This window comes from Mytilus galloprovincialis, chromosome 1 (genome assembly GCF_965363235.1).
Source record: "Mytilus galloprovincialis chromosome 1, xbMytGall1.hap1.1, whole genome shotgun sequence".
NCBI lineage: Eukaryota > Metazoa > Mollusca > Bivalvia > Mytilida > Mytilidae > Mytilus > Mytilus galloprovincialis.
Genome location: NC_134838.1, coordinates 121,193,241 through 121,214,550, shown reverse-complemented (window position 1 = coordinate 121,214,550; position 21,310 = coordinate 121,193,241). Strand labels below are relative to the sequence as shown.

At 35.8% G+C, this 21,310-nt stretch overlaps 1 protein-coding gene across 19 annotated transcripts in view; it reads right to left on the bottom strand.

The window, feature by feature from the left end:
- The window catches only part of LOC143055569 (microtubule-actin cross-linking factor 1-like), a 141,541-nt gene that overhangs the window by 52,770 nt on the left and 67,461 nt on the right, over positions 1-21,310 (bottom strand). For 16 of the 19 annotated variants that reach the window (XM_076228756.1, XM_076228727.1, XM_076228783.1 and 13 more), the window contains 2 exons: positions 9,958-20,889; positions 1,325-6,454 (listed from right to left, as the gene is read on the bottom strand). In XM_076228756.1, the coding sequence (XP_076084871.1) occupies positions 1,325-6,454; positions 9,958-20,889 (16,062 nt within the window). The remainder of the gene's footprint in view (positions 1-1,324; positions 6,455-9,957; positions 20,890-21,310) is intronic. The other 3 variants (XM_076228824.1, XM_076228833.1, XM_076228838.1) reach the window with 3 other exon arrangements.

The following is a 21,310-nucleotide window of genomic DNA, read 5'->3' as shown; positions in this document are numbered from 1 at the left end:
TTAGCAAACGACTTTCAAAGCAAACACAGTGTGAAAGAATAAAGTAAAACATCATAAATTTGTTTTAAAATACTTGGAATGTTTTATGTATTATGAATTTTTATAAAAGATATTTATTTTCATCCAAAAATGATAGGAGTAGCAAACCCCAATGTGATGAAAAAGTCGGGAAATAAAGACTTACTTTGGCATAAATGACAATGTTTATATTAAAAAATAAAACAATACAGAAATTTTGTTTCATTTTTATCATCTGGCAAGAGCCAAATATGAAAGAAAGAAAGAAATATCAAAATTCACAAGTCAATGACAATTCTTTATTTTCTGAGGAGATGATGTTCTCACTTGTTTAAGTGTAGTCATCACAATCTGGATTAAGATCTACATAGAATATTACTATAGTTTAAAGGAAGAGTCTACTCTCTCACATGCAGTCAGTTCATACATATAATGTTTGAAAAAAAATGTTTTTTGAGTATTAAAATCTATTATCAAGTCTTCTGCAACAATATATTTTGTATATTTCTATTTTTCAAACAAAAAATTTTAGACAGCATATGTAAAAGTTGTTTCCCTTGAAGAAATACAATTAGTTTCTAAAAATCTGTTGGCATAAAATTTAACTGCTCTTCTTTCAATGTGTCACTCATGCCTGTAAGATTAACTGATTGCCTTTCTTCTAAGGGAAATATCTCAGAAACCAAATTGTTTGAAATCATAAGACATATCAAGAAGCAATGCATAAAGAATCATGCATTTAAACTTCATTAGTCACAGCTGAACTTCTGGAGTTTTTGAGGCCTTTATATCATAGAACCTGGTTTTTTTAATCAATATATTGGACTGCACATAATGAAAATTAAATAAAAAAATTCTCATATAAATGAAAGTTCAGCAGTGAGCATGCATTCAAAAACTATACATATTAAAATTAATACAAAATCATTTCATATATTTACATTCATAAAATATATCACTTGTAACAAAATAGAACTTAAGTTTTAAGTAAAGGATTGTTTCAATCATATCATGCAGGATTCTGGAGCTCAAGTCCACAAAAGCTTTAAAACAGAAATATCATCCTGACTGGTCACCATGCAAAAACAATAAGAACTAATGTCACATGCTTAAAACTCAGTATTATCAAGCAGAACGAAAGTTATGTTTGCAGACGACAGGTTTTCATTCAAAGGTATTCAAAACTATACATTGCAAGTCATTCATAACGCAGAAAGGTAACACACTGTCTCATCCAATTCATGAATTATTTCATTCAAACAGAAGGTTGAAGCACACAGAGTCATGTCCCATGCTTTTTGTTTACCTTCCGTACAGCTGTCATTTTACTCTCCAATACAGTTCTCAATAAGTCTTGTTTCTGTTTTGGTTTTCCAGCTTTAGAGTCTAGTAATGTCTTGTCATCAGCAATGTCATGTTCCTCGACAGCATTATCTTTAACATCAGAGACATCTTCTTCATCTTTCTCTGTTTTAACACCATCAGGTTCATCTTTCTTGACAGACTCCTTTCTAGTCTTTGCTGTAGCTATGATCTCCCTGATAGCATCTGATGACAGAGGCAGTAACCATGACAATCCATCTTTGTCAGTTCCTGAGGAATCTGTATTAGATAAATCTGATGAACTACTTCCACGAGAACGATTTCCCAAATTAAGAGGTCTGTTAAGTAATGGACCCATTGGAGCCTCTGCCAGGTATTTATATCTGGAATGTTCAAAGCTGTGAGGGCTAGGACCACGGAACTGTACATCACTATTCTGACTTTCACGTAGTCCTTCCCTTGGAATATTACTAACAATTAAACCAGCAGCTATTGCATCATTGAAGCTATAGACTTTGTCATTCATTAGGTTAACATAAACATTCTCATTCCATTCAATAATGTTTTTGTCTATGGCCTTCTGTAAGGTAATGATGATACCCTCTCTAGCTAAATCACGAATTTCTTGGCACTGTGATGTAACAATTTCCATCTCTATCATTTCACGCAAGGAGTGCTCCTTCCCTGTGCTAGGGTCAACAAATTTTCTATTTTCACCATCATAAAGTCCCTGGTTGACAGCACTGTACAAACTTAAACCTTTTGGTGATAGGATGAACCCTTTTTCCACAGCTTCAACTAAACTTATTGTGTCACCAGATTGTGGGTTTTTAAAATCTCCTGTGTTTACGTCAATCATACCCAAACTAGCTGCCCGACGCAATGTAATTGGCTGAATTGTATCTGGATCAATTACCTTGGAATTTGATTGGTTCAAAATTCCAGACGAGATAGCTTCTCGTAGCTTGATTCTGTTTTGATCACTAGATAAGATCTCTTCAACGTAAATTTCAACCGAACTCTTTGAATCGACTTGATCTGCTGAGGCTGCTGGTATAATATTTTGACTTACATATTCTGATGTAATAGGTTTCCATATTCCATTGTCTAAATACTTCCCATGAACGGGATCAATTATACCAGTACTGATGGCTTCATACAAAGATATAACATTGTCACCAAATAGTATCTCTATTGCTCCTGCATTGATCAGTTGGCTATGAATACTGTCCTGTATTGTAAGAAGTTTACCAGTGAAGGGATCTTTGATCATTCCAGTTATATCATCTAGCAAACCTTTTTGAATGGCATTTGATAGAGTTCCTATTCTGCAACTGTCTTGTGACACAGATGTTATTAGTGTATCTATAGTGATATCCTTTGATGTTTTCTGCCATTCACTTTCTTCATTTTCCAATTGGTCATTACTTATGGCCGGAGTCAACCTCTCCACCAATAGTCCTTTATCTAATGCTGCTTTAAAACTAATTCCCTCTGGTAAAGACTGATCACCTGTACCAATCATGTTTGACTTTAATGCCAAGGTCAAAGGAATCCTTTCATCAGAAGTTTCATCATAAAAAGAGACATTATCTACATCGACAGTTCCTTTATCAATGGCCTCTATAAGCGTTGATTTATCATCATGTAGGGTAAAGTCCATTGTGTCAGCATTTATCAAACAAAGACGAAGTGCTTCTCCAAATTTTATTGGTTTCTTGGGAGACATTTGGGATATAATCTTTTCTTTTTCTATATGAACATTCCTTGGCGATGATTGGCTTTCTGAAGATCTCTGTCTCAAGTTAGATACTTTCAGAACATTACACAGACTTCTACCATTCAAAATGAATCCTTTTTCGATGGCTGTTATTAAATCCATAGTTTGATCCTTTCCACATTTTAGTTGGGCCGTTTGTGGGATAAATATTCCTGTATCTACAGCCTGTGTTATGACCATTATAGTATTGTCCACAGGGTCCTTAATCAATGTTTCTTCATTGTCAATCAGCCCAGACAATATAGCTTCTGATAATGGCACACGATCATCACTGGTCATACTTTGCATACGAAGAGTATGCATATTCAGTAATCCATAATGCACAGCTTCATCTAAAGTGACTCTTGTAAAAGGTACATCAAACACCATATGTTCCTCGATGGCTTTCTCTAATGGGAATGTTTTCATATGTTTCCTATCCAACATAGATGCAGTTTTATCACTAATAATTCCTTTGTCTGCTGCTTCAGACAGTGAAACAAATTTTCCAGTTTCTGGGTTTTTAACTCGTGACCTTATTCCATGTATCAGTCCTGTTTTCAAAGCTTCTCCTAGTGTAACAGACATATTTGTTCTTGGATCATTAAAGGTACAGCGATGTTTTTCAAAAATTCCTTGTTCAACAGCCCTCTGAATGCCAAACTGAGGCTGAGTAAAATGTCTGCGTCTATTGTGTTCAGTCTGTGTTGACATGCTTGTTTCTAGTATCTGTCTCATTTCCAAATACTGATTTATTTTCGAATCTTTTAGAAGTGTGTCTACTGTGGATAAAATTGGTCTAATTTCATCCTCAAAACTATCAATAATTAGTCCCATTGAAACTGTATCATGGGGTGACAAGTTTTCCATATAGTAACATGTCTCTGAGTCAACGACCCCACATTTAATAGCATCTTTCAGAGATACTACACCTTTGTCAATTAGAATGACTTTAGTGTTTTTATCATCTACAAATTTACACACAACAGCCTGAGACAATGTCATTCTGAGATTATATCTTGGGTCACTTATCTTTTTTGTATCTTTGTTGTACAGACCCATTTTTATTATTTGGGGTATTGTAAAACCATGAGATGGAATATCCACTATAAGATCTCCACTGATTTTCTCTCCAATGTCAAGGTCATCAGAATATATTGTTGTCTTCTCTGACCTTGAGAATGTATCATTAAAGCTAACATCTAATGGTACAAATGTGTCCAATTTAACATCTTTCACTAATGTGTGTGACAAATCAATGATTCCAAACTCTATTCCTTGTTTAATACCTATACACATTTTTGAGACTTTGTCTATGACCTCTTTAGAGTCAACATCATAGATACCACACTTGACAGCTTCAACAAGTCCAAGTCCAGGACAGTGAATGGCCTGATGTAGTAAGCCTTTGTCCAAGGCTGATTTCAAATCATAAAACTCATCACTTAAAACATCATGAATGATGCACTCCTCAATGTTTACAAGTCCTGAGACAGTGGCATCAATAAATGGAACTATTTCATTTGTTTCTGTATTTTTGACAAGAATATCTTCACATTTGATTAATTTGGATTTTATTGCCTCATTAAAGTTGAGAATTTCTCCAGTCCTTGGGTCAGTAAATTTCCTCTGGATAGGATTATAAACATCTTGATGTATAGCATCAACAAGATTTAAGTCAGTACTGCCCAAGTTTTGTACAATATATCCTTTAGAAACAGCTTCTGTAAATGTAATGCTCTTTTTATCAGAACATTTATATTTTCCAGTGTTAGAGTCAATAATATTCTCTGCTAAAGCCCCATCAAGTGTCACCAATGTCTGGTATTGCAGGTTACGAACTAAGAAAGCTGTTCTGTCAAGGAGACCACTATCTACAGCAGCTTGTAATGATACTGGATTTACAGTTCCAGGATCAACAAAGGCTCCATCCTCCTCGACCAAATCTTCCTCAATGATATCCATAACTCCATACTTTGGCTGGTTAGACAAATCTATCAGTATTCCACTTTCAATACTATCCAGTAATGAGAGAACATTCCCTGAGACTGTGTCCACACACCGTCCAGATGTTATATTTATAAGTCCTTTCTGAAGAGCTACATCTAGCTCATGAATTGTGCCTTCCTTTGTATCTCGGACACGAATCAAACTAGAATCTAACATACCAGAAAATATAGCTTCAGAAAAGGCCAACTCATTTTCATTATCTGGTGATAAGAATTTTTCCTTGTCTTTAGAATAAAGTCCTTCTTCTATGACCTCTGACAATGTCAGCTGATACGGTGATTTACATCTCACAACAAGACCTTTACTTAAGGCAAAGTTAAGTGCAATTGGAAGCCCCGATGATAACATCATTCTGCCTGATACAGGATCAATAATACGTTTGTCAATAGCTTCACCAAGAGTTAATATATCCTTACTGACTGGATCACGAACTAAAGAGTCTATGTGAATCAGACCAAGATCAAGTGCTTCACTAAATGACACTTCTTCGTCTGTTTCTATATTTGTTACAGTATTTTTGATTGGATCATACAAACCACTGTCAATCACAGCATCTAAAGTCACAGGCAGATCTGCTTTTAGACACACATCAATGGAATGTTTACGTTTGTCACGTGAGAAATTATCACTTGAACTAGATATAAGCTTATCAGCTTCAAAAGATACATGTTTGCTTTGCTTAGATAATTTCCTCAAATCAATTTCTGCATCACTATCAACTACAATATTCAGATATAAAGCCTTATTCCATGAGCACCATTTTTCATTTACTGTATCACGGACAAAACAACGATCTGACATTTCACCACTTGTAAAAGATCCTTCATCTATAACTTTTAATATTCCACAATCTAAGGCCTGTTTGAAAGTTAATTTATGTCCAGTTGCACTGTCGATTATGATTTTATCCTCTACTGTTTCTGAATCTAACTTTCGATTTTCACTCATAAGGAAAGATCTGATTGGCTGACTCAAACGTCTGCCTTCACATTTCATTTTCAATTGATTAATCATGATCTTTTCTGCACTTGACCCAATGTAAATTTCTCCAGTGTTTGAATCAATTTGAAGTTTTTGTTCTTGAAGCATTCCGGATTCAAGAATGGAATCAAGATCCATAAAATCTCCCGTGTCTAAGAATTTGATTTCTGTGTTAACAGCATCAACAAGTCCATGTTTTACAGCAGCCCCAAGAGAGAAGTTTGAAGCTGTAACTGGATCAGTAACAAGTCCTGTGTTTGGATCAAATAAGCCCCTGTTGTATAACTCAACCAATGAAAAGATTTGTTTCTTAACTGGACTTCCTCCTTGTTCTTTTGGTGTATCATTTCCCAGTGCACCAACCTGAAATTTCTTCATTGAAAGCATATTCTGACAGAAAAAAAAACTTTTCTTTCTCTTCAACAAATTCTTTTTTTCTATAATATTTTTTTCTTATGATGTGAAAGGCAGTGAATCTTATCTCTGAATATAAATTTTCAGCAATACTTTTCATAACTCCAAATCTGATCACTTCATCTGAATAATGGTAAAATTTTCTACTTAGAACTCAAAATGATATTTCCTGATCAATATAAATACAGTACTTAAATCATACTTGTGTATACATGACTCTTAATTTAAAACTGAAATAGAGTTCATGTCTTTGAATATGAATAATCTTTGCTTTCACAAACTCATAAAACAATCTTTTTTTATCTTTAAAAATGTTGTTGAAGAGAAAGTATATTTCTTGAGCTGTCAAAGAGAAACAGAATCAATGAATGATTTACAATTGAGTAACAATAAAAGTTGGCAACATTTATACAACATGAATATAATTAAATTACAAAGAAACATATATAAGAAGGTTCATTACAAATAACAGAATCAAGCATGAACCTATTCAAATGCAGATATTCAAAAGGTCAAAATATGAAACATACAACCAGCAAGACAATTAGCTGTAACAGAAATGGAACCCCCACCCCACATAATATGTCTGTGCCTGTCATTTATATGAACCTTACAATGGTCGTTATATATTATTCTGAAAAATTTGATGTTTTTATATTATTTTGAAATCACTTTTGTTGTTTTTTAAGAATTTGACATAGATGGCAAATCTTTTATAATTTTTGTTTTAACTTATTCACAACTTTAAATAATTTTTTGGATAATAATGAGCTTGATATATTGTATAGACACTTGTATGCTGCCCTCAAAAAGTCTTTTGGATAGTGGTATTACTAGGTTACTGTCTTACTTTTAAAAATATCTTTTTTATTTATTCATATCAGAAAGGGAAACGGCATTCAATCATTGATTGTATTGAACCACTTTTTAAACACAAGTAAAAACTTTCCAATATGAGATACTAATTGCTTGATAAGTGATTTTGGTGAGATTTATAACTGATGATTTCTCTTTTGAGAGATCTCTACTATTTATACATGTATAATTTTTTTATTAGATATACATTGTTTTTCCACCCCATTTTTATCCAAACTAGTCACAAAAGGATGATTTATATTGTGATTTGAGTTTTTCAGATCAAAATGAGTTATTTTTCCTATGCCCCAGTACAATGCAGTATGAAAGGTTAAATATATATTTTTCAAATACAAGGTATAAACCTTTCTAGACATGTAAATATCAACCATATCAAGAAAACAACTAATTATAATACAATTGTAATAGAAAAATCAACTAATTATGCTAACAAATAAAACAACTACTTACTATGTAATTACAATCAACAAAACAACTAATAAAAGTATAATCACATTTAACAAAACAGAAAATAATATAATATTTATATATATAACAAGAATGTGTCCATAGTACACGGTTGCCCAACTCACACTATCATTTTCTGTGTTTAGTGGACTGTGAAATTTGGGTAAAAACTCTATTTTGGCATTTAAATTAGACAGATCATATCATAGGGAACATGTATACTAAGTTTCAAGTTGATTGGACTTCAACTTCATCAAAAACTACCTTGACCAAAAACTTTAACCTGAAACTCCCACTTTCATTTTCTGAAGCGGGACAGACGGACAGACGAACGGACGCACAGACCAGAAAACATAATGCCCCTCTACTATCGTAGGTGGGGCATAAAAATAATTAATATCATAAACACTGAACATGGCAAGAAAATATTTTTGGAAGTGTTTCTACCTTAATTTTCAAGTAATTCAAGAATAAGTTGTTCCTATTTTTGCATATAATCTTTTGTCTTTTGATAAAAATCATTCTTGAACCAAGAACAATTCAATATTACGAGTCAAAAGTTTTTTTAAAATTTTCAGTAGAAATGGTGATCAATTATTTGTATATTATATAAGTGACCTAATTATGGAAGTATAAATTTTTTAAACTAATTTTGTTGCTCAGATACCATAAAACATTTAAACATGTCAAACAAAATACATTTCAGTCTTAAAATAACTCACATCTATTAAAAAATAAAAGCAAAAAAAAATAAAAACATAAAATAGCGTGTTTTTTTAAAATAAAGGGCTGCGCTTTAGCGCATGATACGCCCGTTGCTCTTTTAACTTGTCTTTTATGCTTTAAATGAATTTATATGATCAACTGGAAATATATATACAAATCAAAAGGGATGTTACATTAATATATTCACCAAAGTTTCATAAAATCCCCCTTTTTTAAGTATAAAAATTCATTACTTAAGAAAAAGTAAAATCTAAAATTTATAAAAATGGAAAGGGAGCTTATGTCAATAGATATAAACAATTTATCAAAGTTGCATAAAATTTTGTGAAAGTGTTAGTTATTGTCCCAAAATTGGAAAATCCCCCCTTTTTTAAGCATAAAAATTCATAACACGGAAATGTAAAATCTGAAATTTATAAAAATTGAAAGGGAGCTTACATCAATAGATATAAACAATTCACCAAAGTTTCATGGACATTGGTGAAAGCCTTTTTGAGTTATTGTCCGAAGTGTTGAAAATCCCCCTTTTTTTTATGAATAAAGCCCCATAAATCCAAAACTTAAAATCTGAAATTTATAAAAATTGAAAGGGAGCTTACATCAATAGATATAAACAATTCACCAAAGTTTCATGGACATTGATGAAAGCCTTTTTGAGTTATTGTCCGAAGTGTTGAAAATCCCCCTTTTTTTTTATGAATAAAGCCCCATAAATCCAAAACTTAAAATCTGAAATTTATAAAAATTGAAAGGGAGCTTACATCAATAGATATAAACAATTCACCAAAGTTTCATGGACATTGGTGAAAGCCTTTTTGAGTTATTGTCCGAAGTGTTGAAAATCCCCCTTTTTTTATGAATAAAGCCCCATAAATCCAAAACTTAAAATCTGAAATTTATAAAAATTGAAAGGGAGCTTACATCAATAGATATAAACAATTCACAAAAGTTTCATGGACATTGGTGAAAGCCTTTTTGAGTTATTGTCCGAAGTGTTGAAAATCCCCCCTTTTTTATGAATAAAGCCCCATAAATCCAAAACTTAAAATCTGAAATTAAAAAAAAAACGAAAGGGAGCTTACGTCAATAGATATAAACAATTCACTTAAGTTTCATGGAAATTGGTGAAAGTGTTTTTGAGTTATTGTCCGAAGTGTGGACGACGGACGGACGGACGGACGGACAACGGTATACCATAATACGTCCCGTCTAAAAGACGACGGGCGTATAAAAAAAGCTTATCTTATTTGACCCACTCACACAGCATACCATTAAACATAACTCATATATTTCGTTTAAATTTCAGAAATTGTATGACTTAATATATCCCTCCCAATATATAACAACATACACACCATTACACTATTTAAAGCTATTAATAACCATGCATTAGTTACACTTACCTCGTCAAAAGGAGTGGAGCGGTCCGTAGATCTTCTACCAGTCACTTTCATCCCACTATCAAATTCATCAGCTTTGTGGTCCACAGCTCTACCATTAACTGTTTTAGAACGTAGTTTGACAGTTTGTTGTTCCACCACAGTTGGAGCCATTGTTTCCTCAGAAATAAACAGATCCTTTGAAGGTTTGGTGGTTTCAGTAAACACCAAGCCCCTCTTTATTGCTTCAGGTAAAGATATGGAATCACCTGTTGTTGTTTGTGTTACCTTTCCTTGGGAATCAATTACAAATCCAGGTTTAGTAGCAAACATAACATCAGCCTTCACTAGTGGCTGCTTAACTTTTCCTTCAGATACATGTAAATCTGTTTTAAGCGCAGCAGATTCAGTGAAAACTAACCCTTTAGCTAATGCCTCAGACAATGGTAATATATCACCTGTTTTTGTATTCACTACCTTGCCTTTAGAATCTACTTTATACTCTGGCTTTGTGAAGAATGTTGTTCTCTCAGGTTGAGTTTGTTGCTCTTGTTCTAATGATGGTATTTTACCTTCAGCAAATCTTACTTCTGATTTACTTTCAGTACTTTCTGTGGAGATAAGCCCTTTGGCTGCAGCCTCAGATATTGACATTATATCTCCAGTAGAAGTGTTCAAGACTTTGCCCTTAGAATCCACCATAAATCCAGGTTTAGTGACATATGTAGCACTTCCAGATGTGATCTGAATTTCAGTTGATGTTGTTGAAACCACTTGTCCATTTATGACTTTAACTTCCATTTTTGGTGAAAATGGTGAGCCTTCTTTAACTACTGTATACTGGTCTCCTGAACTTGTAATTAGTTCACTATCAGAAGTGACTTTTGGTTGAATGAAACCAGTTTGTAAAGCTGTTTGGAGACTCATAACATCTCCAGATCGAGGGTCACTGAAGGTTCCTTTATCAGTGTCAATCTGTCCTTGGGTAATTGCATCTGACATGGACATTGGTGATTGTTCATTGCTAGGGTGAACATCTTCATCAATCATTTCCACTTTATCTATTGACAGGAAGCCACAAATCACAGCTTCATCAACAGACATTATTTCCCCTGTATTGGGGTAACGATAAGTTCCAGTTTCCAAATCAATTTTTCCAGTCTTAAGAGCTTCACTAACAGATAAAGTAGGCTCACTTCTATTCTCGTCAGTATTACCAGGTACAGTTGTGGTAGTCATGGTAACTTGTTCATCATATCTTGTGTTATCCATCGGTATCTTTGTATCAACTATGTCTGTGTAGACAACAGCTCCTCGATCTGCCGTGTGAGGGCTCGCTTTCAATAACACTACTGATCCCCCTTGTTGTGTGTTTTGTCTGGTTACCGGAGACAAGAACTGTCTATGAAGTGCTTCTTCAATGGACATGGGGATTCTCCTGTCCCTGCCTCCGAATTGCCCGTTTTTTGGATCAATGTTTCCTTGTTGAAAAGCTTGCTGAAATGACATGGTTGTCCCATCTTCCCTTGGACTTGAATATTCATATGGCTTAGATGTGGATGCAATAATCATGCCAGCTCTAACAGCTTCATCAACAGTGTAAATCTTTCCTGTATTTGGATGAGTAAACAAACCTCTTTGTTCATCTATGTAACCTTTTCTAAGTGCCTCATTAAATGTGTAGTTCTCTGTAGCTTTGGCAGGCGACATTGATATTTTACCATCAACCTCTGTGGCGAATACCATTCCTTTCTTCATTGCATCAGATAATGGCATCGTTTCTCCTCTGCGAGTATCTTTATAGTTACCCTTTGCATCAAGAACGCCTCTATTTATAGCTTCAGCTACATCAATCATTTGACCTTGAGATGTATCCATGACCTTGGATATATTGTATGTAATGGCTGGTTTTTCTGATTTTACTTTAGTCTGCACTGTTTTAATTGTCTGAACGACACCAGATACTAGACCAGTTTGTAAAGCCTGTTCCATGGGTATAAATGTCCTGGACTTAGCGTCATAATATTTTGTCATATCAGCATCAATGATTCCTTTTTGTATTGCTTGATCAGCTGTAAGCTGTCTGTTTGTTAATGAATCAAGTACTCCTGTGACATTTATTTGCTTCACATCTTTCGTTTCCTTGTCAACATTACCATTTTGTTGTAAACTTTCTCCAGTAATCAGGTCAATCTTTAGAGCATCCTCCAGTGGCATGGATGCTCCTGTCTTGGGGTCATAGTAGACATGTTTATCCTTGTCTACAATTCCTCTTTTTAAAGCTTCATCAAGTGACATAGTTCTGCCAGTAAATGGATCCTTGACTTCAGTTATCATGGTATCTCCTACTGTTACAATGTTGTCAGAACTACCAGCTGCAATTTCTACCAGACCTTTTTCTGCTGCCATTAACAATGGTAGTCTCTCTCCTGTTCTCAGATTAACAACAATTCCTTTATCTGGAATAAATATCCCTTTCCTAATGGCCTCCTGTAATGGGATCTTAGTACCAGTTTTAGGATCAATAACAGCTTTGACTGTCATGGAGTCTCGTTTAACAGTCGTCACAAAAGGGAATGTCTGTTCTAACTGTACATACCCCTTCCTGGCAGCATCCTCCAGCTCCAGTGTTTCACCAGTATGTTTGTCCAGGTATTTACATAGACCACCATCTAGGACACCTCTATTTACTGCCTCTTCTACTGACAGCCACTCTCCTGTCCTTGGATCTTTGACAGACTTAACATTATTGATAGGACTGCTACCATCAAGACCTCTTAATTCTTCAGATACAGAGTCAGCTCGCACATACCCACGTTGAATGGCTTGAGGTATGCTTAATTTTTCTCCTGTTTGAGTATTTGTGACTATTCCTGCCTTCAAATCCAATATTCCACTTTGAACAGCTTGAGGCACTGGTATTGTTTGTCCAGTTCTAGGGTCAACTATTGTTTGAATGTTAAATGTACGTCTTTCAGTAATGACTTCTGCAGAAGATGGTGATCTTACCATTTTCTGATCTGCTTTAATTTTACCTTCATGAACAGCTTCAGTTATTGGAATAGAGCTTCCATCTTTTTCTTTATAACGTCCAGTTTTTGGGTTGATAATGCCTTTCTCTATGGCAAGTTTGACTGGAATGAACTGTCCCTGATCAGGATCGAAAACAGATTTGAGATGGAGTGTGTCAGGACTGGTTGTTTCAAAAGTTTCTGTTTTAGATGAGTTTTCACCACTGACTAATCCCATCTTCAAAGCTTCACTGATTGGTATTTCTTCTCCTGTTCTGGAGTTTACTATAACACCAGCATGTAGATCTAAGATATTTCTCTTGACAGCCTCCTGAAGACTGATGCTGTGACCAGTAGCTGGATCAACAACTGTGTTTATCTTTAATGTTTTCACTTGAGTAATTGTATCTTCTTTTGATTCACCATAAAGCTCTGTGCTTTTCATTTCAGAATCTACATCTTTAACTCTGACAAGTTTTTGATTGACAGCATCCATAATGGGTATGATCCTTCCATGTTCATCATCAAAATATGTTTTACCATCATGATCAATGACGCCTTTATGAACAGCATCATGTAACTTCAGCTCTTGTCCTGTATTTGGATCGATAACTGATACAATGGACATTCTCTTTTTCTCTGAAAACATCACATCAGCACTGACACCAGATTTTGAAGTTTGTTCTTTCATTGTCACACTATCCATAACCTTTCCATCAATGAATCCATAATCTAGAGCCTCCTTTATACTCATTTCCTGACCCGTCAGTGTGTTTTTATATGTTCCATGTTGTGTGTCTATAATGCCTGACCTAATAGCCTGATCAAGACTGACATCCTTCCTCCCTGCTGAATCTCTCACACCACGAATATGTACTTTACAGGAAACTTTTTCTGACGATTCTAAGATATCAGAATCACCCACTCCATCTCTGTTTTGTTTATGTTTATATTCTGTTATTTCTATATTTTCAGGACCAGTACGAGTTACAACAGTAGACTGCACATCAATTGGAACAGATTTGTCAAGAGATACTGACAATGTTTTAGATACAGGCTTATCTTTGGTGAAGTAATCTTTTACTTTCATAGCTCCATAGATAGGAGCACCGACAAATGCAACAAGACCCATTTTAGCAGCATCCTTCAAAGAAATTCTGATACAAGAATCTTTACTGATAAATTTTCCAGATTTGGGGTCAATTCTTCCTGTGTTTAATGCTTCAGTGAGAGTCATCATTTTTCCTGATTTTACATCATAAATACTGCTATCCCCACTGATAAATCCCAAACGAATTGCTTCTTGTAAACTATGCTTTCTTCCTGTTTTTCTGTCAGTAAATTCACCTGTTGAGTCATCAAATACTCCTTCAGCTAATGCAGCTGTCAGAGTGAAGCCCTCTGGTGTCTCCTGCACTTCATCTTCAGGGTCAATCAACTGTTTTCTAATAGCATCTAGTACAGCAATTCTAGAACCAGTGGAGGGATCAGTAAACTTACTACTCTCCACATCAATCAGGCCTCGGTTCAAAGCTTGAGAGAATGACAAACGATTTTCTGTAGGTGCTTTTTCCTTTGACCTTGGACGTATTTTGACAGGTGAACTTTTTGTGAATTTATATTCAGCACGATCAACCTCTCTGCGGGGAGATGTTGGAGGACTGATAAAACCTTCATGAATGGCTGCACCTAATGACATAACCTCTCCTGTTTTGGGGTCTCTGAATGTACCACTTCCCTCATCCACCAATCCTTGTTCTATGGCATCGCTAATGGAGTAGTGATGATCAACAATCTCACTTTGAACTTCACGATAAGTAGTAACACTAAATCCTGGTTGTGGTATCAGACCTTCATAAAAGGCCTCTCTCAACGTAATCTTTTCTCCAGTACCAGTATGTCTCAACTTTCCTGTTTCAGGGTCAAATATTCCACATCTGATTGCTTCATTCAATGAAATTAAGTCTCCTGTTTTGGGATCTAAAACACACGAATTATCAATGTCTATTAACTTTTCCTCTATAGCTTTCTGAACAGTAACAGGTTTATGTTTTCCTTGAACAGAAATTTTCCCTTTAAGTGTAACATTTTTATCATTCATAACAAGTTCATTTAGTGATACAGGCTCTCTTTCTCCTTTCAATGATGAACTGTATCTAGGTAAACTTCCTGATTTCTGTTCCTCAGTAATGACTTTTGTTTCATGAAATATAGTCTTTGATTCTGCTGGAGAAAATTTTACTTGTGAAACCTTTTTTGGTTGTTTAGTTTCAACGTCATGTATTTTTCCTACCACCATTGATAATGTTTGTGCAGTTGATAAATCAATGTATTTTCTTTTGACAGCTTCATCAATTGTGATTACTTCCCTTGTTTCTTTGACAGTTATGGTTCCATCATCCCAGTTAACATCTATGGCTGGTGTTTTGGATTGTAAATCAGCTGATTCTGCAAGTTCCTCCACTGTGTCAGAATCCAGCAGACCTCGCTGTACTGCTTGAGGTACGGTCATTACTTCTCCAGTTGACCTTATAATGACCTTTCCAGCACTCCAATCAATAGTCAGATCATCCTTAGATATAAATGGAGAACTTGTAAAGCTTGTATTAGTTGTCTGTTGAGAAATACTATCAGAAATTCTGCTTCCATAAGGTTTGGAGTCACCATTCACCATTGAGGAAGGGGAGGATAAAGGATAGGAGGGTTTGTAAAAAGAAGATCCATCAACCTCGAAAGAAAATGAAACACCCATAGAAGGCTTTACATGCAGCGAAGGATGAGAAAAATCTAGCGTCTCAGAAGTATTACTCTGAGAAAATCTACTTCTGTCAGGACTTACCACATAACTATCAGGTCCATTTAAATCAGGTTCATTTTTCTGAAGTGAAGGAAGATCCATTGTCGGTTTGATACGATCTCCAGGTTTAGCGTATATAATAGTAGTTTGGGGTTCTCCATCCCCATTCAATGTTAATTTTCCAATTGTTTCAGTCTTATTTTTCTCCTGTTCTGTCACATCTGTAATAATTGGGCCTTTAGATTTTGTTTCTGTAAATTCTTTTATAACTGGTCCCTTAGTTTTTGTACTTTTTACAGCATCGTAGACTACTTTCCCTGCAAGAATAGGTGCTCCAACAACAGCTAGTAGTCCAAACTTCAGTGCATCCTGAACGGTCATTTTGTCTCCCGTCTTGGAATCTTTAATCTTTCCAGATTTCCTATCAAACAGTCCTTTCTTCATTGCTGAATCCAGAGAAATCATCTCACCAGTTCTTGTATCCAATATAGTGACTTCATCAGAGCGCAGCTTTCCATCAAGTATTGCTTGTTCAATGGGAACAATTTCTCCTGTGGTTGAATCCATTACTGTTCCTCTCTTCTGATCCAGTGAGTCAACAACAAGTCCTTGTTGTATAGCAGATGAGAGTGGCATTACTTCTCCAGTGGCAGTGTTTGTCACTTCACATGTTTTTCCATCAATAATTCCTTGTCGTAAAGCTGTCTTCAGTGGCAGTTTGGTTCCAGAGGCTTCATCAACAATAAGAACCAAATTTCCATCAACAATATTACGATTTACAGCTTCCTGAATTGTTATCCTCTCTCCTAAGATTGGTTCCAATAACTGTCCTCTTTCATCAATAAGTTGTGCTTTGTCTGCATCCAGTAGATTCAAAGGGCCTGGTTTTGAGAACTGTGACCTAAATTGTGACCCCAATATGACATTTTGTTGCTGACATTTTGGATAATTGACACGACCAGTATTGCTGTCTATTAATCCCCTACTGAAGCATTCCTGTAGAGTGACAGGTCTATCCAAAGTAAGACTTAACATTGCTTGTTTATCAGTGTCAACAATTCCTCTATCAATGGCTTCTTTTAAGGTAATTAATTGACCAGATTTTGGATCTCTGACTTTCCCTGATGTTGGATCAATAAGACCTACATGAAGAGCCTCTGAGTATGAGAATCCAGACGGTGCTGATACAGATTGCGATTTAAGAGTCTTGACATCACCTCTAGTCCTTGTTGTTTCTGTTGTTTCCATTATTAGTTGTGGTGTCCTTCCTTTATCACCGTCAATACCATCGTAACTCTGTTCAACATCTGTGGTGTAATTAAGGACCTCATCAAAACTGTCATTTTTCATCCTATCCTCATCTCTAGCTCCCGAGCGCTCCAGTTTTATATCAACCACAGATGGGGCGATACCATTTTCTGTAATAGAAGGTGGAACAGGTTCTTCCATTGACATATTTTGTATCCTTTCAATATCAGCAGCATCTGATGATTTTGATAGGCTGATGAAGCCTAGTTTTAATGCATCTTCCAATGGTATTCTACTGTTTGTTCTGGTATCCAGGAATGTTCCATTTTCAGCATCAATAAGACCATTCTTGATAGCTGTTACAGCTGATATTTGCTCTCTGGTTTTAGGATTGATGACAGAAGTGACATTCTTCAATGAGAATGGCAGATTTCCAGCACTGAAAGCACTATGTAGTAGTTCTTCTTCCTTTGATCTGCCTGTCACATCAGCATGGATTAGACCTTTGTTAAGTGCTGTGTTAATTTGAAGAGTTTCTCCTGTACCTGGGTTAATGTACAGTCCTTTGGATATATCCAATATTCCATTCAACACAGCATCGTCATAAGAAATCATGTTCATTGTCCTGGGGTCAATCACACTGCTGATACTATAAGAAACTGTTTCAGCAGTAATTTCCTCTACCAATGTAGCTTCAAATGTCTCTTGTTCATCAGTAATGTGTATACTTGATATCTCATGACGATCTTGAGCAGTTTCTATGTTTGACGTGGCAATAGCTAACTTCCTGTCTATTGCATCATTGATAGACATCCTCTCTCCAGTCACAATGTTGATGTACTGTGCATTTACATTATCAATAATTCCTTCGTCAACGGCTTTTTGTATAGATATGGTTTCACCAGTCCTGGGATGTACAACCCAGGATACCATGAGTGTGGTCATTTTTGTAGTGGTCATCTTGCTTCCATCTCCTTCATCATTAGATGTGACTGATGTCAGCTCAGCCTCAATAAGTTTCCTCTCAATAGCATCATATACAGATAATTTCTCACCAGTCCTTGTATTTATGTACAATCCATTGCCTTCATCTAAAATACCATCTTTCACAGCTTCAATGACGGGGACAAATTTCCCTGTAATTGGATGTTTGACACTTTTTAATTGGAATGTTTTTGTTTCTTTGAGAATGTCCCCTTTAGCTACATGCATAGTGCTAACATCCTCAGCTAGAACCCATCCACTATCAACAGCTTCACTGATAGGTATAGACACTCTTCTGCCCTGTTGATCAAATGTCATATACAGTCCTCTTTCTCTGTCTAGAATTCCTTGATTGACAGCCTCTGAAACAGATATTTTTTCTTTTGTTCTTGGATGAATGACACTAGTAATTGCAAATGAGCGTATTTCTTTGACAGAGGTATCAGATGTATGTGGTTTGTCTGTTTCTCGTCCGGTAGCAAGACCTTTAGCTATGGCTTCATTAATGGTAAATTTGTGACCAGTCAGTGGGTGTATAAAGCATCCTTTTGATAGATCTAATATTCCTCTTTTAACTGCTTCTTGTGGAGATATCCTCTCCTTCGTACGTGGATCGGTGATGCTTTGTACTTCAATATGGCGAGTCTGGCTCACCACCGATTCAGCAATGGCAGGTCTCGAAATTGTTGTTGATGTGAAGGAGAAGCCCTCATTTCCTTTCCTTACTATCTTGGATTGAACTTTGGAAGCTCCTGGCTCTGGTAAAGAATCAAAAGAATCAAATTCTATTTCTTCAGAGCTTTCATCGTATTTTTCTTCTTGAAGAGATGTTGGCGGCCATTCTGTGGACAGTCGTAATAGTCCCTTCTGTATTGCTTCCTCCACAGGCATTGTTGACCCTGTGTGAGGATCGCGAAATGTTCCGGTTCTTTCCACCAACAAACCCTGGGAGAGGGCTTCTGATACAGATATTGGACGAAAGTTGACCTCTTCATTACCTGGCTGTAGTTTGGTTTGAACAGAGGTATATGTAATAGCTGGACTTAAAACCTCTAGCACAGTCTGAGCATCATCTGTTGATATAATTCCTTCCTTAGCTGCCTTGTTCAGAGTCATTACTATTCCTGTTCTTGCATCAGTTATCTCCCCTCGATCTGGATCTAACATTCCAATCTGTATCGCTTTGAGAAGGGACACATTTTTGCCGCTTGCATCTTTCATGGATGTATCACGTGTCAATTTTTCTACCACATCTTTATCTACCAACCCCTGACTGGCTGCAGCTCTAAGTAGTACTCTTCGTCCTGTTCTTGTATCCACAAAATCTCCATTGCTTGTTATTATACCTTTTCGCATTGCTTCTGGTACTGTCAACATTTTATTTGTTACCGAGTCCTTGATACATTGTCTTGCTAAAAGCACTTCTTCACTGACCAATTTTAAGTAGCCTTTTTGAACAGCTGATGCAATAGGTTGAGCAGGTTCTGCACCAGGTGAAACAAACAATCCTCGTGAATCAAGGATACCATTTTCTATTGCTTCTCTGATTGAGAAAACCTCTCCTGAGGATGGAATCATCACACATTTTGTACTATCATCCAGAATACCATTGTCCAGTGCATCAGAAAATGATATCACACGACCAGAGTTTGGATCAATTAAGTGACCTTTCTCTGTTATTGATCCTTCTACAATGGCCTTTGGAAGGTAAAGTGGTTTACTCAGAAACTGTCTCTGATAGGCTTGGTCTAGGGGTAACTTCTGACCTTTTGACCTATCTATGTATAATCCAGATTCAGGGTCAATCAGACCCTTACTCACAGCTTCCACCAGTGAAATGTATTCTCCTGACGCAGGATCCTTTATTTCTTTCTTTGATGGATTTAAATGTCCTTTTTCAACTGCTTCTAAAATGGTCATAATTTTTCCTGATAATGGATCTATGATTTTTCCAGATGATGAGTCAAACAGACCTTTTTCTATAGCATCAGCTAGTCCTAATGCAGATTCTAGTACTGATAAATCAGCACTACCAAACACAGCTTGGGACTGTGTGATAGTGGTAACTGTTACCCCATCGCCTCCTAGGTTTGTTGCAGTTTGTTGTGAGATCAGACCTTTAGACACAGCCTGATGTAATGGAATGTTCTGGCCAGAGTTTGGTTCTCTGTAAGTCATTTTAACAGGATCAAATATTCCTTTCTTCATGGCATCTAATAATGTAATTTGTCTATTTGTTACAGGATCTGTAAGTCCACAAGGTGAGTTCAGCTGCTGCAGTAAACCATCTGATATATAACCTTTACTGTAGGCTTCCTGTAGAGATAACCTTCTACTTGTTAAAGGGTCGACATAAAACCCTGTCCTAGAGTCAAACAGTCCAGATTTAATAGCATCCACTAAACTAACTTGTCTTCCTGTCTGAGGATTAAGAATAGCTGACACATACAATGTCATTTGACTTGGTGCTATACATTCCTGTTTAACTGTAACCAATATTTGAGAAGTGTTAGACATGTGATCTTCAGGTGGAGCACTCTGGTGTAATGCCTGCACACTTGTAATACTAGCAACCTTTATTGACAACCTGTTAGGTGCTAAAAGTGGAGGTGATATCATTCTTTTCTGGACTCCTGGACTATCATCTACATCCATACTGTCCATGGTACTTTCACTTTTATCCATACGTGGAGTTGATGTTCCGATTGGTCGATCCACCATAGCTGTAACTTTACTGACAAATGATTTACCACCATAACCATTGGTGGTTGTCATTGGTGTTGGGTATCCTTCAAATTCTGATAACTGATGAAAATATCCTTCCATATCCTCATCAACTAACATGGACGATCTCTTGGCAAGTTCTGCACGGAATGTACGTAATAATGGAATTTCTTCATCTATAACCATTTGGAACTACAAAAGATAATAATGTAAGTCAGTTTTTTATCATAACAATTATTGCATACTGTTATTTCTCAGTTTTTGGCAATTTATTTGTAACAGTTAAAGATGACAATTAAGAACCCAACTATAGAAAGAATTTTTCAGGATTCTTTAGAAGGAAAGAAAATCCATGCAGCTTATAAAAAGCATCAAGTTTTACTATGTCCAGTGAATTTTTGAAGTATTTGGTTTAAGAAATTCTAAAGCTGTCAGAAAATTTTAGATTAGAAGGAAAATCATTACTCTTTTAATTGTAAAATTGTAAAACAACATTATAAACAATACCCATTAATAATTGCAAAGTAAATTTTGTTAAAAGAGACAATTGCATGAAAACTTCATTCAAAATTACATTAGATTGTTTGTGTAGACTTTGTACTAGGATTATGAA